General features: G+C 41.6%; 1 protein-coding gene and 1 pseudogene across 2 annotated transcripts in view; both read right to left on the bottom strand.

Moving 5' to 3' along the window:
* slit1b (slit homolog 1b (Drosophila)) overlaps positions 1-17,052 on the bottom strand; it is a 92,479-nt gene extending 75,427 nt beyond the window's left edge. For both annotated transcript variants that reach the window (XR_012769647.1, XM_075464181.1), the window contains exon 1: positions 16,716-17,052. Coding sequence is in view for 1 of the 2 variants with exons in the window: in XM_075464181.1 (XP_075320296.1) it covers positions 16,716-16,969 (254 nt within the window). In the remaining variant the exon portion in view is untranslated. The remainder of the gene's footprint in view (positions 1-16,715) is intronic.
* LOC142378104 (tumor susceptibility gene 101 protein pseudogene) lies at positions 918-1,873 on the bottom strand (annotated as a pseudogene).
* Positions 17,053-26,475: the final 9,423 nt, after the last annotated feature.

Raw genomic sequence — 26,475 nt, 5'->3', positions numbered from 1 at the left:
CACAGAGGTGGAGGCTGCTTCGAGTCGGAGATGTCTAACCCTATGACATCATTGTCAACTTTGATTGACAGCTGTGAAGAAAGGCAGGGGATGACGTCAGTCGTCCCATGAGGCTTTGTGGTTGGAGAAGTAAAATGAGCTGTGTGCATGTACCTCAGCGTGTGTATGTGTGTGTGTGTGGAGTGTCATGTTCCTGTACAACAGTAAAGGGTGGAGTCTGACCTTGAGCTCCATGTAAAGAAGAGAAAAAGAGAAAGGATGGTGCCTGTTGTGGTGGATGTGTTTGAACCACATCTACCGTTAACTCTCTGACATGCGTATTAAAAACATAACATTTCTTATGTTATTATAACATAATAATATTATTTGGAACTGTCCAGGAACAATTGATCCACCACTACTTCTTACTGCACTGAGAGGACTTTCTTTTTGCTTCAGAGATGAATGCAAGAAAATGTATTTTCAGTTGCAATAGCAAGTTAACCCTTTTCAGCTTCCCGTAGGAGCCTGTAATCATGGATCAGTGGATGCAGTTTGTTTTGGCCAGAAACACAGTCGCAAAAGTGTGTGAATTTGTTTGCTAAACTTCACGACAACAGTTTCACGAACAAGGCACAGTAGTATGCTGTCAACTTGTCGAGCGGTCCGGAGGCAAATACAATAACAATACTCATCAGTCTCAATCCAAATCTCCAACACTCTGCCCTTGACGTGTCGTCTCTTTGTCCATCCTTTCATCTCTGGATGCCTGTGAGACGACCAGAGACTTCACCAGGCTGGTCAGCTCCTCCAGCTTATCAGGGTTGCTGGTTGCTGTGGCTCCTTGCTGGTCAGCTGCTGCACCTGGCGCACCATCGTCAGGCTCCTCATGGTGCTCCGTCTTCTTACCACCTCTCGTCATGATGTGTCCTGCCTTATCAGACTGGGTCTCCTGACAGGCCTCCAGGGTCAGTATCCCACTTCTGACACCAATTGTCAACTTCAGCCACTTCTTGGTCAAGTCTTGAGACCATTTCCTCTAGCTTCTGATGTCCCTTTTTCAAATCCTCCTCCATTTGCTTAAGAGCATCCAGCTCAGCCTGAGCTCTGTCCATCTCCTCCTTCATCCTCCAGCGAAGTTTGTCACTCACAGCTGAAATCAGAGATGCACGGATGGTGTCCTCGCCAATGGTGCCATCTCTGTTCGGACCCACTGTGGAGACTGGGACCTGGGTGGGGTAGTGTGCAGGTCCAGGAGTAGATGGGTAAGAATTTCCCCCTGGGTACTGGTAAGCCAGGTAACCTCCAGGATCGGGGTTTGGGCCGTAAGGTGAGACCACAGGCATGCCAGGCATGTAGGAAGAATTAGGGGGTCCAGCTGCTTGAAAGGCTTGGTAGGGAGCTTGTGTGGTGGGGCGGGAAAACACTGGAGGCTCTTCTCCAAACACAACAATCATCACCTGAATCAGGCCGTACAGGTCTGACTGAGGATGCTTCCACTCATGTAGATAAGGCAGGTAGATTTTGCCATTCGCATCAATGTGCTTGCCAGTTTTGATCATCATGGCACTGGTGGGTTTCACAAAACATATGGGAGGATTGTAGGGATACGTGTCCAGCAGCCATAAACACACTGGGATGTTGTAGACATTGCCTCTGTAGCTCACAGGGACAGTCGCCGTCAAGCTCATCAGGTCTCTTGTAGAACCATCATTAAACACGTAAGCATCCATAACCAGCTTCAAGTCCTTATACTGCGAGATGACATTGGTTATCTCACGAACATTCATCTCTTTGTATTTGTATTGCTTCAGCATTTTCTTAAGTGCTCCTTCGTTGACAACTGCCATGTTTCTCGGAAGTGTCTTTTAATCACTCGTACAAATTAATGAAGTGACTAAACAGCTGACTTTTAAGCCAGCTAGCGTGAGAGCTAACACAAGCTGACACCACTAACTAGCAGGACTTTAGCGAAAGCTAGGCTAACGATAGCCCAGCCTTGGGCACACCAGATAACACAAAATCTGTTTGAAACGTGTGAAACGATTGTGTTGTGTTGGCATTAGCCATCCATCCATTTTTTATACCCGCGTAATCCAACCCAGGGTAGTGGGGGGACTGGAGCTTATCCCAGTTGTCATTGGGCGAGAGGCAGGGTACTCACAGGCAGGGTTGCCAGTCCATTACAGGGCCGGTCTACCTACATGTAAGGTTAATTTGAAACAGTTAGGCTATGTTCACACGGCAGGCAAAAGTAGCACAAATCTGACTTTTTTGCCCATTTGTGACCCATATCTGAGTTTTTTCATGACTGAACAACACACATTTGATTTTTTCAAATTCAACCCAGGTCACTTTCATATGTGGTCGTAAATTGGATACATATCTGATGTTTTTCAAAGTGACCTCAGTTTGAATGGGGATGTTGCTTTTCATAGAACTTTTACATTACTGGAGTGAGGCAGATGTCACAATTCTGCACCGGAGGAGGCGAGACGGGGCAAGATCAAATGTAAACAATGGACAAAACAAGCATGGCAGACACCCCAGAAAGGGAGATTTTGGACTCAATTAAAATCTTCATAACTTTGTTGGCTCCAACTGCACAACAACTTCATAATTGATACATACACACTGACAAGTGTCGCATCAATATTTACCTCCGTAAACACAGCGTGCTACGTATGATGTCACGTCTTCTTCTGCGCAAGCGGATCACTCCAGTATTAAGGTTAAGGGCTCTTATACACCAAACCAACATCATAAGCAAGCAGTGATGGGAGATCCCCCTGTTGGGTTTCCTCAAGTCGGCAGTATCAAGGTTAAAAGAAAAGGACAATAGCAAGAGTCTATAATTTATTCAACAAGGTTAAATAAAAACCAAATGTTTGTATAAAGTTGGGTCGTTATTATATTGGTTTTTACTATCCAATATAGTTGTGTTTAGACTTAAACATTGAATTTAAACTAACCCTTCATAGCTATTGTTTTGTACATCTATGCTTTTACTAAGCATTTAAGCTTTATGCATTTAAAAATATTAGTTAACCAACTAAGTTGATGGTGCATTACACACCAAAATGACGAGAAATAGACATTCATACATGCCTCAGACGTTGCTAATGGACAACTCTCAACTTGCTGAATAAAGGCTATAAGAGGCTGAACCAGAACAAAGGCTGTCCAGGGTTGCAGGTCCAGATGGTGTCAGTCCCAGGTCCTGCAGACTTGTGGGATTCTACAGCACTTCTGGAACCTTAACTTGACTCAGGAGAAAAATCTAGTGCTGTGGAAGACATCCTGCCTTATTCCGATTCCTTAAAGAATCTTGTTCATTGGCCCTCAGTGAATATAGACCAGTTGTCCTAACATGCCACATCATCAAAGTTATTAGTTAGACTGTTATTGGCTCACCTAAGTAAGCAAGGGAAAATCTTTCAGGACCCACTACAGTTGCTTATCGTCCTGAGGTTGCTGTTGAAGACGCCATCATCTATCAAGCTTAGGTCCTTCAGCGTCTCTCTTCTGTGATGGAGAATGCAATCTGCTTTGCAGAATTCTTTTAGACCAGCTACTACAAAGAACTGTACAGGAAGTCATTTCTGCCCACAGCAATTACTCTCCATACTGACTGTTTATAATAACAAACAACTAAGTATTTTTCCAGGGCTGTCAAAATGAATGCATTATTCGAGATGATTAATTAACAGCGATCATTTTTTGAACGCATTCCCACCCTATTTTACCCACAATTCAACCCCTGCAGCATTCGATCGTTGTCACATAAACAGCATGGCTGACACGAGCAACATGGAGGAGTCAGCCATTCATTTGTTGGGGCTTCAACTTCAGGTGTTTCACCTGGCATCCGTCAGACCACCCTTAAGGGCCTCGGTATGCTTCTCCGTCGCTATCCGTCAATCCGACTCCGTGGTCACTAAACCTTTCGAAGTTCTCCATCAGGATGTCGGATACGCAAGGCAATTCACCTCCCGATCAGTAGGTGTCGCTACGTTAGGTGTCGCTACGTTGTTGATTGATTGTTCATCTTCCGGCTCCGTTCCACTCCTCACAGTGAACGATGGTGACCGAGAGAGAAAGACTGTTGTTGGAGTTAGAGCTTGTTGAAATTGAAATGCAAATAATTTTGACCAAATGTTGACCGGCACACAGTAAACTCTTTCAAAAGTGGCGGTGTTGTTGTTCTGAGAGGAAGGAGCTAAACCGGAAAAATGATTCCGGAAATGATGTTGTTAGCTGACCAATCACAACCCTTGTGGTCTCCGCGAGTCTCCTTCGCCTCGACGGATAGATAGGAATTTTGGCCGACGCACGGAAGCGACGGAGAGCGTCTCCGGGAGGGTCTCCGTCGACAGGGCTCTACGTCGCTCTCCGTCGCTCTCCGTAGACGACCTTAAATCAGGCTTAACCGAACGCAGGGCATTAAGTAAGACAACATCTGAGAAGCTGACCGACACAATGGATAAGCAGGACTGTAGACCGATTAATATTGTCAAGGACACGGGCATCGCAGAAGTTTTGAAAGTGGCAACTTTTTATGTATTCTACAAGCCACCGAGAGGCACAGTGATTACTAAAATCAACAAACTCTATGAAGCCAAAAAGAAAATGAAGGAAGAGGAGGAGACCACTGGACCTCCGTGAGTAACAACAATTATTTGTATAATGCGCACCGCATCAACTGGGAACTACTTTTACCGCAATGAAAACAGAAGAACATCATTTTGCAGAGGTGTCTTCTCAAAAAAGTTCCATTCATCTATCCTGTATTTACAAAGAAAAAGAGCAATGAATAAGTTGCCAAAATGGTTCAGAATTAAATTTATGTTTTGGATTTCTCATTCATACATTTATTTATGAATGACAAATGCATTTGTTATTAAAAAAGAAATGTTATATCCACTTCTTGTCATTTATGATAGGTGAATGTTATGCTGATGATACCCAGCTCTATCTGTCATTCCCACCTGACGACCACACGGTCTCAGCATGAATCTCAGACTGTCTCTCTGACATATCGAAATGGATGAAAGCCCATCACCTCCAACTAAACCTCTCTAAAACCGAACTGCTTGTCTTCCCAGCCAAACCAACCATACACCACAGCATCTGCATCCAAACTGAATCCCTATCTCTTGCTCGCGTTCTGGACCATCTGCAGAGGTTTCACAGCACAGGCTGGGAGACCAGTTAGGAGAGCGTTGCAGTAGTCAAGGCGGGAGATGACCATAGACTACACAAGGAGCTGGATGGAGTGTATCCTCATTTGTAAGTCGCTGTTCTGAGAACAATACACAGAAAATGTGAATTTTTCAATATTTAGGAATGGGATTAATCAAAATGAATTCACAGCAACCCTGTGATTAATTGGATTTAAAAAAAATTATCGTTTGAAAGCTCTGATTTTTTTTATTTTATACTGAGACAACATAAATCTGCCATCAGACCTTTGGAGCTGGTTCAGAAAGCTGCTGCTCGTCTGGTGTTCAACCTCCCCAAGTTCTCCCACACCACTCCCCTTCTCCGCTCTCTACACTGGCTCCCTGTAGCTGCTCGCATCCAGTTTAAGACTCTGGTGCTGGCCTACAGGGCAGTGGAAGGAACAGCTCCTTCATACCTCCAGGCTATGGTCAAGCCCTACACCCCCGCCCGACCACTTCGCTCTGCGGCCTCCAGGCGCCTGGCTGCCCCATCACTCAGCGGTCCCTGCGCACGATCGACACGGTCACGGCTTTTCTCTGTTCTGGCACCCCGATGGTGGAACGATCTCCCGACTGATGTCAGGACAGCTGAGTCGCTGCCCATCTTTCGCCGCAGGCTGAAAACCCATCTCTTCAGGAAATACTACCCAGATCAGCCCTCTTAGGACATCACCTGTTTCGTCCTAGCTCCTTACGCACTTATTTGTTTCCTAAATTGTCTTTGTTTTCTAAATTGTCTTCCCATCTGTCTAGGTACCTGACTTATTGCACTTACTCTAGCACTAGTTTTGCTCTTAGCTGTCTGGTATTGGAAGGAAATGCACTTATGATTTCTTGTGACCTGAAGTTCTTTCGCCTACCGATGTTGAACGCACTTATTGTAAGTCGCTTTGGTTAAAAGCGTCTGCAAAATGACCGTAATGTAATGTAATGTAATAAATCTGTATCTTATAATTTAATTCAATATCAGCTAATATCCATAATGAAAATTTTAGAAAATCCTCCCTTATACTGTACAACTGTTCAGAATACACAGCTTCTAGGGGAGCCCAAAAGGGAGGACCAAAAAAATGACAAATGGATGGACAGCTGTGTAATTTTCTTATTTCTTATGTTATTTGATGTGTTAAGGATTGCTTGAAACCCAAAGCTTTTTTTGTGTGTAAAATTAAATAGAGCATAGATGAGGCTTTAGTATTACTTTATACAGTAACTATAGAAGAATAGTTGAAAAAATAAAGAGGTAGTTTTAAGCTACAAAGTTTGGCTGACACTCCACATACACTTGGGATGGTGAAGTTTATTATTATTTGTTTCAACCAGTGAAAAAATGTGTGAAGAAAAGGAAAAGTAGAAGCATGAAATACCAGGTAGTGGTAGAGTAGAGTACAGGTAGAGTCTGATGCACCAGAAAAATGTCACCTCAGCAGAGATTTTGATGTTGGTAGTCACTGAGAAGTGCCTATCAACAGATTTAGCTGCAATAGAGAGAATAGTTGCAGTTACTCTGCCAGCCTTGAAATGTTACATTAAAGTTTTAGTTGTTTTTAATGCAAAGTTATAACAGCATTAAATTTGACAGAATTTTCTCTCCTAAGTTTATTTTTCAGGAAACATCAAGAAAGCCAGACGGATTCTGGCCTGTTCAGGCTGTTTGACAGCAGATGTGGATAGTGCATCTCAGGATGAAGTCACATTACAACTATGACCTATTTCATAGCTTAGGATGTGATGCCCTGTATACTTGTAGACAGGCCAGGGTTAAATGAACTGATGGGAGCAGTTGTTCCGAACCAGGGATATTTTTTCAGTTGACATCGTGTTAATGATTGAGCATTGTGGATCTTCTTTTTAGTTATTCACTCATTTACCGTTTTCACTTTCATCATCTTATCTTGTAAAACATGTAAGTTAAAGGATCAAGTTAAATGATACTTTACGCTCATCAGCTATAGTTAGGGAAAGTCAGAAAGGAACAAGAAACAACGATTTAATAAAACACACCAGAGTTGGTGAGTGAGAGAAGAGAGACTCAAATAGGCTACCACTTGGTCATGACTGCTTACCAAGCAGTGGGACTGAGTTGGTGAGTCCATTTGCTCATTTCTGAACGATAGACCTGTTTCTTTGACCTTGACCTGTGACTTCTTAAGTGGCATTTAGCTTCTTGGTTTCTATATTTAGACAAACATGACATTAAAAGTTGAGTTGAATATTGTACATGAACAGAGTCAAACAAACTGTGTCCCTGCCTGATATTGCCAAGTTGTCCATGTCATCAAAGCCACATCCAGTACATCTTAAGAGTTTGATGATAAAGTAATCATTCAATTCGAAGAAAATACTGTTTTTGTTGGTATTGCAGGCTGATGATGGAGGAGAAGGTTGTTCTGAGAGACGGGAAGGGAAGCAGACATATGGCCACAAAAGTAAAGGAGTGAAGAATAGATGGAGACTAATCAAGCCGAGGGTCCAGAATCCCTCCCAGGATGTGTGTGAAATGACCCTGACAGTTAAACTGCACCAGCAAAACAGACACCAGGTGGGAAAGCAAAATACAGGGAGTGATTGCCACATCTTCACACTCTATACTAACATGTGTGGAGGCTCAGAAAAACACGAAGCTGCTAATTGCAAAGTGCCCACCAGAGATGTATTTCTGGGAGAAGGAAAGAACAGACATAAAGCCCTGATGAGGTGTGGTTAATTGAGTTTTGTGCAGCATAGCTGGGTCAGGGGTCAGCTAGGCGACAGACTCCCATCGAGTGGCGACTCTGCGAAACAATAGCTCATTAAAGCAGAACGCGTCTCGCACATACATGCACTATCACTGCTTCAGTGAGCAGCGAGGCAGTTGATCCGCTGAGCTCTGCTCTCTACTGTTGCATCTGACAAGGAAGGAGAGAAGCAGAGTGAAACCTGTGACCAGTCATGTAGATAGAGAGAAGAGAAAAAGCTAATGTTGCGTTGTCAAAGAGAAATGCTAGCAAAGTGTTGGTATGTCAGTATTATTACAGAAGCAGATAGTAGCTATTATCTGCTTCTGTAATAAGCATTTTCTTTCATTTTTAACTACTCAATTGCTTGTTTTTAAATTCATTTAAATTATTTTATTTGGTTCTCTTTATATTATTTTATGTATTTTAATGCTTCTTCCACTCCCTGCTGCAATGCTTTTATTTTATGTAAAGCACTTTGAATTGTTTGTACATGAAATGTGCTATATAAATAAATTTGATTTGATTTTGATATGATTTAATGTACTGTACTGTTCTGTGCTGAGGCTGTGCACACTAAATATGTTCTAAACCTGGCATCCATATCCGAGTTAAAATCCTCACTCTCCAAAAATCACAGGCTATCAGTTTATGGATACAGATGAACATGCATATAGATGCACGGACGCAGTGAAATATTGAGATACACCCTCAGAGTAAACAAAATCCTCCTTCCAACAAAACCACACACACATTCAGTCGAGAGACAAAGTGATACTGCACACTCAGCAAATCCATATACAACAAAGAAACCCCATCACCTATTACTCCACAGCACAGCAATGGAGCGATCATCAACTTTCTGAGTAGTTTTCTTGGAACTGTGATTATTTATTTTGTCTACATCCTCCTTGCCCAGTTGCAGCATCAAAACAAAGAGCTGTGTGGAAAGAGTTCAGAGAATGAAAATAAATCCTACTCCAGTCCTTGTAAGCTTCCTGAGTTCGCTGAAGACTCCACTTCATTGTATGTTAGCTTTATTGTTTCACAATTGGTTGCAGCTTAGCATCGTGGTGCGTCGATACTTTTGAGATACTTTTTTACATTTAAATGCTATTATTGCCACCAACAGAAACCTAAGTGAAAGGTGGAAAAAGCCCAAGCTTTTTCACTGTAACGTCATGGTGGTTGCTTTCTTTCTTTTTGCGTTCAGATGACAATGGGTTCACATATTGTCATGTATCACATATTGAGCAGGAGTTTCTCTGGTTGTTTCTTGAGTGCCACAAAAGGACTAAGATTTTATCATGAAGTGAGGAGAGACTGCAAATAAAAGGAAAACATAAATAAATGTCACAGTCACCTATTGCCACATTTCCCTTCCTTCCCCTTAGAAAAAAAAACGTCTTATTTTTATTCCCTCTCCTCTTGTTCCTTTTCTCTCCTGTTCATTTCCCTCATTCATCATCTTTCTCTTATGTTGCAGCACTGGGGATGCGACTAATATCAGTAGCAATGCAAACACACACTCAGGACTAATGGCACTTCATTAGCAGCATCTTTCCCACTGAGGGGCCATAGGGGACATGGTTAGATTATTATAAAAGATGGGCGAGAGAGAGAGAAAAGAGGCAGAGGGAAAAGCTGAGGTGGCAGTCATCAGTAATGAGATTGAGAAAGCATGTGTGTATACATATGTGAGAGTGTGTCTGTGAGAGAAATACAGAGAACAATGGATGGACTGGGAGTGTCACTGAAACAAAAAACCTCTAGAAAACAAACAACCTAACTGTAATTTCCCACTTAAATTTCTTTTTGTTTACTAATACAGTATCCTGTATTATTATCAAAATTAATTTTGTGTAAACTCTTCATATAAGTCTTTTGGAACAACTGTACTCGCCGTAACATCATTTGTAAGATCATCATTCTGAAAAGTTTTGCTTTACCTTAATTGCATTTTTATTGAGGGAAACAACATGGCTTGAGTAAGGCAAGAACAACTGGCTAATCCTTGCTCCAATTGGAGGCTATGACCCAACCTCTCCAATGAGGACAACTACGGGCCAGCCAATGGCAAAAAAAAAGACAGGTCGTGCCTTTCTCACCCTTAGGAAAAAATGATCAATTGGAGTACTCTACTGAGAGTGATGCACATCAGAGGAACAATATAGTAGAAACGGGTATATTCACCACTGATGGATAATCAAGTCAGTATATTTCATATACCTCTCTCGACTTGGCTAAATATTCTGAATGTACACCTCAGTTCATCAGAAAGTGCATATTTCCCCACCAAAGCCAGCACACATTGACATGTGTGATCAATGTTTGTGTTTTACACAAACAGTTTGCCTGACACAATCAACAAGACAAACTTAGCAAACAAAGCTCAAATATCAATAAAGAAAGAATCCATTTTTAATCCCCAGTTTAAGTGCAAATTGGAATCACATTTGACACAACTATGACGAAGCGCTGGCTCCGGCTGAGGGTGTGCTCTCTGACCACTTGTAAATTCTGTCGGATTCAGTTTTTGTGCCTATAAAGCATATTACACACATGCAAGCTGGAGTTGAACACCAATCAATTTTCAAGTTAAGAAGGTTTCTGGTTCATGTTAAATCCTAGCAGAATTAATAACACAGTGCCCCAATAAGTGATTAAATCAGTTTGTGTATTGTGTGTGGATTCGGTGTTAAAATGTGCATGAGGCCCCTCAGTTTTTTCCACTCTCTGCCACTGTGGCAGTCGTTAACAGTAATCCTCCTAACACTCAATTAGCTGTCTCTCTGCCAGTTGCACAAAATGACATAACCGTGCATGTGTGGCTTGATTATTTCCATCAATGATTTAGGACTAATTTCTAAAACGGTTCAATCGTGAGGCAAAAAAGTATGCTATTTAAATCTGCTGTGCATGACTTATTGATGTGTGTGACAGGACTGTCACTGCTCACTGGTTCAGCTGTTTAAGTTTAAACTGTTGATATCCAGGAAATCCAGAGATGGAACACCCTATCTCTCTCTTTCACAGACACACACATACAACACACTCGTCTTGGATGATTAAATACACACTGTTTGTGTAAGGAGATCAGCCTTGTTCAAAGATTTCTTCTCCCTGATTGCGTGTTGGGTTCATGAAGAGTCAAGAAATTGGAACTAAAACTGCAAAATGCTTTAATTACACCAGACAATTTATATCCTGAACAAGCATTTAGTATTACTACATTGTGTTTTTCTTTTTTATTGATAGAGCAAAAGAAGTGGTACTAGTAATACCAGTCCTTCATTTAAGTCTGCAAAACGGCAGCATCTCATCACAAGAAGACATCATGTTCTGTAAAGTGCACTCAATGTCTTGTTGAAATAGAAAATAAAAATATTCTGAAAAAATAATTTCAGGGGTGCATAAACACAAAGATAAACATAAAGGCACCCTGATCAATCAATCAGTTAAAAATTAAAACATATATTTCAATGAAAAGAAAAAAGTAATTACTCATTGATATGAGGGTCATTGATATTGCTGTGGGCAGTAATGTGCTCCTGTGATATTCTTTGTTGCAACACACCAGAGAAATGAGACCATAGAGGCCGCTGACTGAACATAGTTTGTTGTTTGATCGCTAGAAGGTGTGCAGTGTTTTCCATTGTGTTGATCAACTTGTGCAACATTCTTGTCTGCAGAATGAGCTCTAAGGGTTCTATAGCAGTCCCAGGCACAGAGCAAGCCTTTCTTACCAGTTTGTTCAGTTTCTTTGAGTCTCTGGCTCTGATGCTGCTAACCCAACATATGTCAGCAAAGCAGATTTCTACTCACCACTACACACTTGTGAAAGATATGCAACATCGTGCTGCAGACATTGAAGGGCCTGTAACACATCAGTGTCACATTTCCTGTCATCAGAGTATTTCTGGAGATAACAGGACTCTGAGTTGAACTAGAAGTCTGAGGTGTACAGAGTGAAGAGAAATGGTGAGAGTACAGTCCCCTGTGGTGCTCCTGTGCTGCTGACCACCTTCTTAGATACACAACCCTTCAGTTCCATGAACACCTTGATTTTCTGCAGTTTCTTAGGTAACATTACAGGCTGGCTTGCATTAAAAGCCCTTTAGAAATCAAATAACATGATCCTCACAGTGCTGCTTTCTTCGTTAAAATGAGAGAGGGCTCACTGAAGCATGCAGATGAAGGCATCTTCAACACCAATCCCTGGACTATAACTGTAGTGGGTCCTGATGTGTGCTGCCATTAAATTCAAGATGAGCTTATATTTTTTATGAAATGGTTTAATGTCTCACTTTCAGCATTTGAAATATTTTCTGTATTCTCATTTACATAAAACATTGGTGTATGAGATTTGTAATTAAATGCCTTCTGTCTTTATTTACACTTCATACGGCATCACAACTTTTCTTTGAATTATGATAATGAAAAGCACACTTTACTATGAACTATAGTTAGATCTATTTTCTAAGAGCTTATAAAAATACTACTAGGTGAAACAATGAAAATGTAAATGCTTGTTTGAGCTCAAAACAGTAAGTCTTTAGTATAAGGTTCTTTCACATTCCTCTTCCTCGCTTTTTTATACATTTTTCTATTTTTTCTGATCAAACAACTGGACTCATCAGAGCCCAAAGGGCATCCATTTTTTATGGCGTTGCCAGGACAGTCAAATAGGGGAGGGTGTTTAGTTTGACTGGTGCAGTCACCTTGATAAATTACCCTGTTATTACTGTCTCCCAAGCAATTCTGCACACACATTTTCTCTCACATACTACTGACTCTTTCCCCCAGTAGCTAGCAGTCCAGCAAACTCAAACACACCAATCACCTTGCAAAGTAATTGGGAGACAAGACCTTTAACAAATAGCTCATCACTCGTCTGCTGCAGGGCAGGCCCTGACTGAGTCTACAGGACAGTGTGAGGAAGGAGCCGGGGAACTAGGCCAAACAATACACAGTTTAAAAGGTCACACTGACTATGTTTACATGAGCCCAGTAAACTGTCATTATGTGGCTGGTGGAGGCAGCTAAAATTATTAAAGTAGGAACACATGTGGTATAAAAGTGAGACCCCCTTTAGAATGAATATGAGACCCTATTCAAATGTCTGCATCAACTGACTCTCCTTCTGATCAGGGCTGGACTTTGCCACCTGTTGCTGACATCAATCAATTATTCCATTTTCTATATATATTTAATCCAATTAAAGGTCATGGGGGGTACAGGGAACACAGGGTACACCCTGGCCAGGTCTCCAGTCCATCACAGGGCCATACAGAGAGAAATGAGACAAACAACCATGCATATTCACACTCACTCCGAGGATCAATTTAGAATAACCAGTTAGCCCAACATGCATGTTTTGGGATGGGTGGGAGGAAGCCCTGGAGAATCTGCAAATGCACACGAAAAACATGCAAACTCCTTACAGAAAGAGAGGACTGTGCAAAGCATCACATCACTGTGCGCCTCTGTTTCCTTTTCTTTCAGATAAGAAAACAAATTTAGTGATACCTGCTTTCCAGTGCAACAGATGCATGAAATTTCAAATGTTGATATAAAACCACTGAAAGTATTATTTTAAACTCAGGTTTGTCTGAAGATCTTTCCATAAGTTTATTGAAATTTCAACCGAAGAAATAGAAACAGATTTACTTGTGTTATACTAAGTTTTCTCCCGTTACCCCCTTCATTTAGAGCCTGGGTACCAGCATTACAAAGCCAAGTTAAGAGTATGTTTTAGCCAAATTTTGATAATAAACTTCACGTGAACATATTTGGAGCAAACTTGAAAAAGTTAAATCACTTTCTATACAAATTTGATTAGCAGAATACACCCGTTAATGCTACTCTAAAGTTGTCATAAGTAGCTAACGTCTAATCTTTTTTCCATAGTTGCTCCACACACGTGTTTCACAGCAGGAGTTTTTTCTTAGATATGCGCTCTAACAGCTGAAAATATAGCTGATCTGACTAGAACTGTAAAGTCAGATATAAAGGAAGCTGTTTCACTGTATCTTTGTGATATTTTGCCCACATTTTTCACAGGGATTTCATTAAAGCTACAGGTAATTGCGTCAACTTGTGAAGAAAGCTAAGAATATGCCTTTTTTAAACATGTACTGGGATAGAGGAGATATGTCAGTGATATCTCAGAGTCAGACTCTTCATTCAGCTCAAAGTCTTGTCATCCAAATCAGCATCAGCTTTTGTCTATGTTCATCTGCAATAGATATTGGACATATTCAGCCCAGCTGAGCTTTGGAAACCTTTGGGGCGAAACTGCTATTCCACCTTCATTAAAAACTTGGTGGAAAAGGGGGCAAAGCAAATCCAATGTTGTCACATTCGCTGAGAAAGAGATGGATAAATTCTGGCATGACTTCATCATCCAGGCCTTAAAATCTGTCCCAAACAGAGAGTAAGTTGTTTTCAGAATAAAAAGAGAAATGATGGGGTCAGACATGGATATCTATCCGATGCTGGCTGCTCCCACATCAAATGCTTTGGATTTGTTTTAACTCCCCAAACAAGAATGACACTATTCTGCTAAACTAAATGAAACTGTGTTCACCATATGGGTGAGTTTATGTGAGACACATTACAAGCTAAAGAATAATTTTTATTTTTGAACTTTTAATTCTCTGTCATTTACTCTGTAGAGCAAGGCATTCCCTCTTCACCTAGAAAAATGGGTCTGCAGACTTAGAGCTTTTTCCAGGCCATTTCTCTTTGACCAAGAGCCCAAGCCTCTATTCCTGATCATAAAGCTATCCGCCTTAGAGGAGAAAACATCAACCACGCTACAGTAAACCAGAGAGAAAGAAGGATAATGTATCTCTGCTGGCACCCCTGACAATCATCAATTATTCACATGCAGGCACTCTAGAACCTGAAATAAGCACATACACACACAATGTAACAACACATATATGTTCGCCCTGCACCGGGATGCCCATACAGTTCATACAGAACTTACACTTACAGAAATAATGAATGGAACATCAAAATTAAATTTCCAAAGAAAAGTCTCCAACAAAGCAGTTTTTATATTTAAGATTAATTCATTTGGTGCTCTTTCTTTTTTGTAAATAAGTACAAATGTCAAACGGACATCACAGTTAAAGGTGTCACAGACAATAATTCTAGCAGTAGCATGTCATTACATTCAAACGACGGGGGCTCATTTCTAGATATGGCAATTTACTCCAACATCTAGTCATCACACAGGGAGAAATAAACAGTATAAATCATAACAACCAGAACCGTAAGACATGAGTCATTTTTATCAGCTGTTCAGTGCAGCAACAGCGCATCCATCTCCATTTCCTCCATTAAAAAGTATGGTTTATTAGTACCTCTTGTCTTGGGGTTGAAAGACAGGTAAAATTATACAAGTCCTGATTTTATTGTGAAATAATCAAACAAGATACATGATACCTGGATGTGAAATTAAAGTAGATGAGGGCCATAATGACAGTCTGTAAGATATATAAATATTTAATTTTAATCTTAGCAAAAATTAGAAAGAGGGAAGAAAACTGGATCCTAAATGTCTAAGAGGGCAGTATAGTCTAGTGAGTTAACTTACAGACAATCATTCAACTTCTATACCTGCTTTATCCAATTCAGGGTTACTGGGAGCAGGAGCCTATCCCAGCTGTCATCAGGCGAGAGGCAGGGTAACCCTGGAGAGGTCGCCAATCCATCACAGGGCCACATAGAGACAACCATCCATGCTAACACTCACTCCTGGGATCAATTTAGAGCCACCAATCAACCTAACATGCATATTGTTTGGATGATGGGAGGAAGCCAAGGTAACCGGAGAGACCCCACACAGAAAGGCCCCAGCTGGGATTTGAACCAGGAACCCTGCTGCTGCTAAACACCACACCACCGTGCAGCCAACTAACAGACATTTCCTCTTTACAAGAAACTTAAGCATTCAGCTGTGTGATTGTCAGAAATGTTTTTGAAACGTCTTGGGGATTTCATCTTATGGCCACTGTATCAATAGCATTTGTGTTAGCGCCATCTCAACGGCCCAATACAACAGCTCAGCTGTACATATTTTCTACATTAAAACAGTGTGTGTGATATATATATATGAGAGAGAGCAGATATGCATGGTTAGGGTATATAAGAATATAAGACATGTATTCTGAAAAGATCATGAGATGGAGACAATAATGGACATCTTAAACATCTGAGTGAAACAAGGGTCAGCTGCAGAAGTAGAAGGGAAATGCCGCAGAGCAGCAAGTAAACCCTGATAATCAAATGGGGGGTCAAAGTGTGTGTGTGTGTGTGTGTGTGTGTGTGTGTGTGTGTGTGTGTGTGTGTGTGTGTGTGTGAGAGGATAATTAAGTTAAATTAACTACTAGTCGAGACAGAAATCGAAAAATAGATTGCAACGACATACAACTGCACGCGCACACACACACACACTTTGAAACAACTGCACACAGGTTTCCACACACTAATACTTAAATCAGCCACTGCAGACTTATTAGCACCTCAGAAATGACCCTGTCTATCTTCTGTTTTACACACAACCATCTGAAACAAACATTATGTGTGTAAACCTCTTCAAATCTTGAAACCAAAAGTAACTATAAAAAAAATCATGAACCCAGGTTTTAAAGGCTCCTTGCCTCTTGGAGTGAAGAGCACCACTATGCTGTCACTTTGAAGGACTCCCCTCATCTTTTATCCTGTCGTCATTTAGTCCGTGCAACAACAGAAAAAAATATGAAGGCATACACACAGCACTACTCACAGCCTCTCAGTCCCTCTGGGGATGTTTTTGGGTATCGAGTGGATCCCCAAGCCATGGCAGTCCACTGTGTTTCCCAGGCAGCTGCAGGGTGGGGGACACGCTTCTGTACCTCCCTGACCTGCAAGGACCACCAGAAAGCCCCACACCAGCACAGTCCACTGCTCAAAATATAAAAGCCGGCCCGGGACCACTGTCACTGCCATCATCCCACAGCCTCCTGACCCGACACCATCCCGTCTTCTCCTGACAGGCATTCTGTTCTCCTGCAGGAATCCACAGCACTGCAGATGGCAGCTGAAAGATGGTCCTTCCTTCTGATTAGGAGGGGACTGACCAGTTCTGTCTTCTTTTACAAGTGGATAAAAACAGCAAGAAGATGCTTTTACAGGCTGAGACAGACAGCAACGCAGACAGGTGAAGTTCAGCTTGAGCTGAACAACTGCCACTTGATCCCAGAGTGGCCTCTCAGAGTGGTAAAGAGAGGGGGGAAAAAGACAAGTATGTCCTCGTCTTTTACTTGTCCCCAGCTTTAGAGCTCCTGTATTTGGCTTCTCTTCTCCAACTCTCCAGTGTGTTCTCTGGGCTTTCTCTCTGATGCAGCGTACAGTGTGCTTGCCTCTCCCCTCCACTTTTCATTGAGTCATTGTGCACTGAACAGTGAGCCACTAGAAAAGAGAAAGAGGGAGGGGGGAGTCCCTCAGTCCCCCTATCTCACACACAGAGTAATCATCCATCAAAAGCTTTTACAAATAACAGTGCCGAGACTCCTCCTACGCTACTCCCCCCACAACACCCCACCCCGACACATACACACACCAGAGTGAACTCACATCTATTCAGCGGCAGGGGCAGCAGGAGTGGCCACCTCCAGTGACAGCAGTCTTTTTCTTTCCCTCTCTCCCCCTCTCCTACTCTCTCTCTCCATCTCGGGGAAGAAAAGAGCCCAGGGCTCCACAGACATGATGAGAAGAGAGAGCGAGAGGAAGGGGGGAGCAAGTCGTGATCACCCTGAAGCATCCGACCAGGAAATTCCAGAGAAAACACAAACACAGAAAAGGAGAACATATTTGTGGGGAGAAGGGACAATGACTGTGGAATAAAAGGAGACAGAGTAAGTTTCGCTGTGCATTAAATGTAATCGTATTTTTTGTCACAACTCACAAGTGTCATGACAGAACTCCAGGCTGCAAGGACTTCGGAACAGCATAAGCTGACACAGACCTTACTCAGGAGTCTGTTGTGATTTCCCTGTCAAGGGTTAAAAATTCAAATAGAGCAACCCCACCCCCCGAAATCTGAATCGTCAGTGATAACGCGAAGAAACACCACCAACAGTACAAATCTACAGAACCCCATTGCTACTTACCTTTAGAAATCTATTGAAATGGGTTTTTTTGTAGAGTAATTTGTTACTTTAAGTTAAATTACTTATATTTTGCCTGATTAAACGTACATTACAGTAATTCAAGCGAGAATACCAAAGGATTTAGCTATTATCTCTTATGCCACTGTAAACTAAGTTCTATCAAACTGGAAATTGTCTTTGGAAATGTTCTAATAGTCAAGTATCAAAGTGAGCCCCCAGCACAAACAGCTGTATGAGAGATTTGCTGTTTGATTTCACTTACCTTGTAGATGTTGCCACAAAACACAATGATTTATGTTGAACATAGTAGGATCTTCTTTGACTCACTCATTTGATTTGTCATTAGTTTACAGAGTCCCCCAGCTTTTTATTTACCACCGTACATGAGTAATTATTTCACATGGCCCCACTTGGTCTTCTTCCTGGAACCGCAGTTGGACAGGTTCATTTTACAAGGCGTGCTTCAGAAGTAATGGAAAACAAATTGGCCACAGGCGGAGTCCGGCTGCTTCTATTGTGCAACTGAATTGTGTGACTCATTTGGCCATAATCTGCAACAAAGGGAGGGACAAGATAGTGACATCTCCAGGGGGTTGGACCCTGTTATTTTTGGGGCCATAATGGCTCTCTGTGGCAGGGGTGAGTGGGGAGTCAGGGGGGCTTTTCTTCAGACATGTCTGAATTGATTTCTGAGGGTGCAGAACAGATGCTTTTGTCTCAAAAATGTCAGCTCAGAATAGATCCAGACTTTTCCTCCACTTCACACCAAAACATTTACGCTCACTTACAAGAAAGGACTGAACTACAAACAAAACTAGAAAGCTGCAAGCAGCTGTAGGCGGGACCGAGGTGTGCGTACGTTGGGATGTGCGTACGTTGGGGCATGCGCTGGATGCTGGAGCTGCAGCTCTGCCCACACGCACGATACCCTCTGCGTACGTATGAGTACATAATAACCCCAATGCGGAGGGGTTTTTGAAAATTTCTAGGGGGCGCCACTGAGCCATTTATCTCCACCCACACACGATACTCTTTACATACGTACGAGGTCGTCAGGGTGGACGTGTGTGCCAAATTTCATGACTTTGCGATGATGATAAGGCTTTCATATCACAAACGCCATCACACGATTTGTATAGCCTGGCCACGGCCACACCGTTCAGAGTTTTGAAAAGTTTTTCAATGAATTTTTCCCCCCGTGTCTTAAGAGTAACCTGGCCAAGTTTGAAGATTTTAGCATGAAATATGTAGGAGGAGTTCGATCAAATGCGAGGTGTGGAAAAAAAAAGACGTTTCCGACCACCAGCAGGTGGCGCTGTAGGTGGATGTCACTATTTTATGTGTGCGCGTTCAGGCTGGGTCCAGCAATCACCGAATGAAGTTTGGGACAGATTGGATAATGTATGTGGAAGATATAGGCAACTTAATTTTTTGTGGCGAGTCATAAATTTGAGGTGTCGCCACGGCCACGCCCTTTGAGGTTTGAAAAAGTTTCTCCATGATTTTTTTCCCACATGTCTTAAGAGTAACCTGACCAAGTTTGAAGCTTGTAGCATTAAATCTGTAGGAGGAGTTCGATCAAATGCGAGGTGTGGAAAAAAAGACTTTTCCAACCACCAGCAGGTGGCGCTAAAGGTGGATGTAACTATGATAATATGTACGCGTTCAGGCTGGGTCCAGCATTTACCGTATGAGGTTTGGGACAGATCGGATAATGTATGTGGGAGTTATAAGCGTCTTAATTTTTTGTGGCGAGTGATGGTGAGTCATCAAACTTTGAAGCGTCGCCACGGCCACGCCCACGCCCACGCCCTTTAAGTTTTGAAAAAGTTTCCCCATGAATTCCCCCCCCCATGTCTTAAGAGTAACCTGGCCAAGTTTGAAGTCTGTAGCATTAAATCTGTAGGACGAGTTCGATCTTGTGCAAGGCGTGGAATCGGTAAAAAATGGCACGAAAACTCACGTTCCATCCAAAATGGCCGCCTTCCTGTGGACGTGGGACCATGGCGGCATGAGACTTTTTTGTGCGTCTGGGCATGATGAATGAGTGTACCGGATTTCGTCGTCCCACGCGAAACTAACCCCAATGCGGGGACCATTTTTAAGCATTGTAGGGGGCGCTACAGAGTCAATGAGCGACTCCCAAAAATATAAAGTTTAGATTCTTTCATGTCGTCGACTGGCAGGTGGCGCTCGCAAAATTTCCTGAGTTTTCGCATACCTTTTGCAAAGAATAATAAGAAGAAGACGCAAGACGGAATAATAATCCTTACAGATACAATAGGGTCTTTGCAGTTTCACTGCTCGGTCCCTAATTAGCAATGCCAATAAAGGATTTGGTAAATGAAATAAAGTGACCAGATAAGAGGACTCCTGGGTGCCTACTTCATGATGCAGTTTCCAAAATGCAACTTGCTTGCAGTTCTGTGTTCTGCATGAAGCTGCATGGGAAATAAAGGCACGTATAGGAAATCCATTGGTTTGTTCAGTTATTGGTTACGGCGCAAAAACAATATATCAGTTAATGTGGTAAAAAGAAACAAAAAAAAAACCTGGCAACCGATGTGATATTGACTCATTTTCTAAACTGAGAGGACTAGCTTCCTGTGTGTGTGCGTTACACAACAATATTCAATCAATCAATAAATGATTAGAAAGCAACTTTAAAAACAAAACAATAACAAGAAAGACAAGTAATTTAGTTCACATTTCACTCCAAACAATTATCAGAAAATCTCTCACAGATATCTTAACAAGTAAAACATATCATGTGCATATGTTTAACTTTTAAGGAAACTAATCATTAAGACCTAAAGCTTTAGCATCATAATTAAGGGGTCTACATCATATGAAACACACGCAGGACAGTTGTGTTAGTTACAGACAAAATGTAGCATTTTTTAACCTAAGAAAATCACCAGTCCATTAAAGTTAACTACTTGTTTTCAATGATCCCCATAAAACCATCTGCTACTTGGTCTAGAATACCAACAACTTGAGTCTACGATAACTAAGAAATATATCCTCCACCAACCAGACTTACAACTCCCCATTATTTTTAAGCATCTGCACACCAAAACTGCTATCAAAAAATATATAAATGACTGTCTAAGGTAGATGACACAATTTCTCTAGCATCCTCAAAATGGGAGACAGATCTATCCTTCAGTTCTAATTCTAACGTTAACCTCTGGCCACAAATATGTTTGAACACCTTCAGAATGACTCGAAATCCTAATTTGCAGCTCATACAATACAAAATCCTTCACAGAACACATTATACAGGACAAAGGATGTTCAGGATGGGTCTAACACAACACACTCAAACATCTGCTCACATTGAACAGGTAACACACCTGATGATTATGCACACGCTGTGTGGTTTTGTGCGCCTGTCCAGAAGTTCTGGCTTGAGGTCTGTGAGGACCTATCAACATGGCTGTAGCTATACACTAATCTCACGATACGATATGATATACGATATTCAGCCAACGATAGGATTCGATACGATTCGATACACTTACATCATTTCTGGGGGGAAAAAAGGGACTGTGTGATTTGACATGAATCGTCGCTGATTGGACCGGTGGTCCGACCTTTGAACCGGAAGGACAACACAGTCAGACAAACAGAAACAAACAAACATGTCACAAATGTGAGAGCTGTGCACTTTATACAACATTTTTATGAACTAATTTATCAATGTTTTGTATAATGTGACCCCCTGGCATTGTATTGTATTACATTAATGTTCTGTGTTTTCCCTAATTGTAACGTCTGACTTTTCAATGAAGTTTGTATTTTAAAAAAATAAAAAAAAATAATAAAAAAAACATTTTTTTTTTAAATCGATACTCGCGGCTGAAAAATCGATACTTTATCGGGAAACGAAATATTGATATATAGTATCGATGAAATTTCTCAGCCCTACTATCAACATGGCTTAAGTGTAGTATTACTGCACGCCCCACACTGTGCATACTGGGTGACTTAGACGACATCAATATGGAAATGAACTCCGCACACATAGTCCTCACAGTGCTATGTATCACAAAGAAAACTATTCTCATGAACTGGAAAGCGAAGAACAATCTGTGTATTAACCAGTTTAGAAATGTTCTTTTAGATTATATTAAGTGGGGGTGGTGGGTTGCTGTCCCGCCGCTCTAGGCGGTTGGGTGTGTGCTGGGGGGGGGGCTGTGTGGCTTCGGGTGTCTAGTGGTTTCTCGGGTCGTGGGGGCCAGGTTGATCATTGCTGGGGGGGACTGTGTGTCTGGCCTGGTTGGCAGTTTTGGGGGCTTGCGGGTGGAACGGGGTCACTTGGGGGCCATGGGGTGGGGGTCGCTGGCTCTGGGTCGGGTGGCCGGGCCGCTCTGGCGTGGGTGGCGGTTGCCCAGGGCACCCCACGGTGTGGGTGGGTTAGTACAGGTCCTGGTGTCGGGCTGGTTGCTCTGGGACCTCCGATGTGTCTGCAGGTTTTTCTTTTAGGGCGTCGTGGCGGTGCTTTTCCCCTATTGGTTGCAGCTTGGGTGGGCCTGGGTGATGGTGGGTCTCAGGCCCAGGATGTGTTTTTTTTCCTTTTTTTTTATTTGTAGGGGCCCTGTGGGGTGGGGCGGGTGGGTGCCTGCTGGGCATCAGGCCCTCCTGCCCTGTGGCAGGTCCCAGGAAACGGGGGTGCCTATTGCGGCCAGTGTCTGGCTGCCCTCTCCGGGGGAGCCTCTCTCCCTCGGTCTTCTGTATCCCCATACCCCTCTCCCTTCTGGCTCCTGTACACAGCACACACTCACACACATAGGGTTTTGGGGGGCGCGTGTGTTCTGTGGGGTGTAGTGGAAGGGACCACGCACCTTTGGCCACCTTGGAATCACCTATAAACCTAACATGAATGTCTTTGGACTGTGGGAGGCGACTGTGCTCGCCTCTGCATCATCCTATTCTAACAAATTAACTTCATGTTATTCTGAAATGTTCATTTTGCTGTGTATGTGCATGTAAGTGCCTCTGCACCAATAATAAAAAGCAGCTACAACAGGTGCAGAGTCTATGTCAAGTTGTGAACATGTATGACAAGCTCTAGGCCAATATCTAGTCGTTCTAATGTTATTTTGAACTAGATGTCAGCACCAGGGAGAAGAGATAATGCTCAACATTTTTCAGGAATGATGTCATCTGGTAGACAACTTAGGTATTGACCTTGACCATATATAGAAATCATGCGATCCATTTACAACCCTATATAACTGTTTGGATGATGTTTGTGTTCTGTTGGATAGTCTCTCTTTCATTTGAATTAATGCAATGTATATCCAACCCGTGCTTGGATAAAATTCCATTCAAAGTTTCAACTGTGTCTCCTTGTATAGTGTGAAGACAGTATAATTTTAAAGAACTGCCCTCTCACTTTATTACTGCCAATTCAAGAATCTACATTGATACAATTGTTCAGTAGACAGAAACAAAAGCCTTTAACATGTTTTCTGCAGAGAAAAATCGTGTTTCACATACTAAAACTTGAAAACTAATTTTAGTGATTGATGTTACAACTGACCTCATTTTTACATTCACCAGGGACTTGTACGAGTGAGTGTTGGGAGATTTAGCAAGCCAATCACATTTGCTGCTTTTTATAAACAGCCTACTTACTACTCTCCTACTAAGACATAGCTCTTACCTCAACACTAATACAATTAAGCCTCCTGTGCATAACTGAATCCCGAGCAGCTCCACCGGCTGAGCCTAAATGTCCGTTTCTCTGCAGGTGTCGAAATGTTATCTTGAAATTAGAACAAAGAAGAGGTTGTCACAACAAGTAACAGGGTATGTGTCAAGGTGTTATCATTTATATTCTCATGGTATGTTCTGTAATGAAGGTACATTGTGAAGAAATTAAAATAAAAAATAAAAAAGTTTGGGAAATGATTTAATCGATTTCTACACTGTCCAACAGCTCCCTTCAGTGGACAAACGTAGGTACTGCATATAGACCAATCAGAATACTGTACAGCTGCTGATGGATGCAATCAAGTCATCATCAATCCATATTCAACACACATTTCAATTGAATAACATTAATTCAAAATAAACAGACTTCTGGTAGGAAATAAAAAGGTTTAATCCAAAGCAGATGGTTTGCCAAGGAATTCACTGTACATAGTTAGCTTATTTTACATAAAAAAAGTTATTGAAAACAAAAAACAGGTAACCACAGTTTAAATCACATGATGTAAAAGTCACAGATGAGTTCAATGCAATTCAAGAGAAGGTAAGAGTAACCATGTCTCGTGATCTCCACAAATAAATGTATAAGGTGCAGGTAAAAACTGCTTAGTCATCATATGTGATCCTGCTGTTCCCACAGAGTAAAGAAAACTCAGCAGTGACCATGCACAAAATGTTTACATTTCTGTAACAGACTCACAGAGTGAGACCAAAATAACACACTAAGGAACTCTTTGTTTCACTACAAGACAGAACGTCATATCACACAGAATGTAACAGCATCCATTTGTCTAACAACATTAAGCCCCAATGTTCTGTCTAATTTTCTCCCAAAAATCTGACTTTTGACTGCAATTACCAATAAATACTATAGAAAACAATCTCCCTTAAAACAGTTTTAAAATAGCAGTCTGTCGAGAACTGCAGAGGATGAGGAGATGCTGAGAGAAGAGGACAAGTTGACAAAAATACAAAAAAAAACCTAACCCAAATCCCAGTTCAGTTTGAAAAGGCCGTTTTCCTGCTGAGAATTCAGCCGGGTTCCTTTCAAAGTTAAACAAGTCCTGTGAAGACAAGACAATAAGGCAATGTACTGCAAGATAAACCGAGGAAAGGTCTTTTGGTGTCCACCATAGATATTCAATACTTCAATCACTTTCAACAAACCATCTTTACAACTTCCACTATACCCTTAAAAGTTGATGCACCAGTACCAGGTTTCCAAGACGGGGTTGAGAAAAAAAGTCAAATCTGAGGGAAAGCAAGATCAAAGCTCGCCAACCAAATTACACACACACACAAGGCTTGCCAGTCTCCATTTTTTTACTCCTATGGCCCATAAATAAAGAGCAGTCTTGGGCTCTGGTTCCAGTACACTCTCCTCCCGATGACATCATTTAAAAACATGCAATGTCCTGTTTGGGAAAACTAGTTATCAGTGCTGAAAATATGATACCAACCGAGCATACATCACAGAGTCAAGCCATGATGAGTGAAGCTGGGAGAACGGAGATTAGCATCACATAATAACTGTACTTCTGCAGGCATGAAATTAGTTCATCTCAAATTTTTTCTAATCAGATCAGGGAAATATGGCTGAATAATGAGCCAACTTTTTACATGTCAGTGTTTTTAAGCAACAGTCAAATACTACAAAGTAGCCAATGTTAAACTTATTGTGTGTGTATGTGTGTGTGTGTGTGTGTGTGTGTGCGTGTAAACTTAAGGTTTTTCCAAAGCTGCCAGCTTTAACATGTTCACTCAGCACAGGATCAAATGAAGTATAATCGGTTTGCTGGACCCTGATAGTGCTCCATGTCAATCAGACCTGCTGTAAAATTAATGTTAAATAATATCACTTAAGTCATACACAATCATAAAACACTGTCGTTTTCAGCTCGTCTCTCTCTACGGACAAGAGGACGGCTCCTCTGAGTAAACCAAATGAACAACATGAAGAAGGAAGGGCCTGACTGGCACATTACTGCACATTTCAAATACATACAAGACGAAGAACCCTCTTTCAACTTTCATTTAAATCATCAACAGCTTTTCAAACACACATTTTAAATCAAACCTCCTCTTTCATGCAGCTGCAGTAAAAAAAAAAAAAAAAAAGAAAACGTCAAAAACAATATAACAAGTTCCATGAAATATTCTCAGAGAATGTAACTTTTCACATTTGACAGATTTACACAAAAGTTTCATCTAAATTGCTTTAAGAGTGATTTTCAATTAATCCTGCTTTTGATATCAGGATGACAAAAAAAAATTTAAAAAAAAAAGGTGGCCAGGTCATTGATTCTTGACCAGGAGCCAAGACACGTGTCCAGTAACCACAGAATTTCAACATAATGTACCGAGAACAAGAAGAAAAACAAAATCTTAATATGTAAGAACACACATACTGTACAACATGTATTACATCCTACACTCTACAACAGGCTGTAAGCTCAGCTCGCCAGTGGTTATTACTTTATTACAGTAACTAAAACAGACATTTCAAGTGATACATTTCACAAGCAGGTCAGAGTCAGTAAAGCCAAACCAAAGCAGCAACTGCTGCGGTCCCAAACATTCTGACAGGGTAAGCCCCCGTGGGCCCTACCTAAGTGCACTTCATCCACTACATACTTTTGCTTGACTGAGATGAAGATACTTCGCACAAGTCAAAAT

The sequence above is a fragment of the Odontesthes bonariensis genome, chromosome 4 (genome assembly GCF_027942865.1).
Source record: "Odontesthes bonariensis isolate fOdoBon6 chromosome 4, fOdoBon6.hap1, whole genome shotgun sequence".
In the NCBI taxonomy this organism is placed as follows: Eukaryota; Metazoa; Chordata; class Actinopteri; order Atheriniformes; family Atherinopsidae; genus Odontesthes; species Odontesthes bonariensis.
Note: the sequence above shows the minus strand (reverse complement) of the source record. Positions and strands in the feature narration are given on the sequence as shown.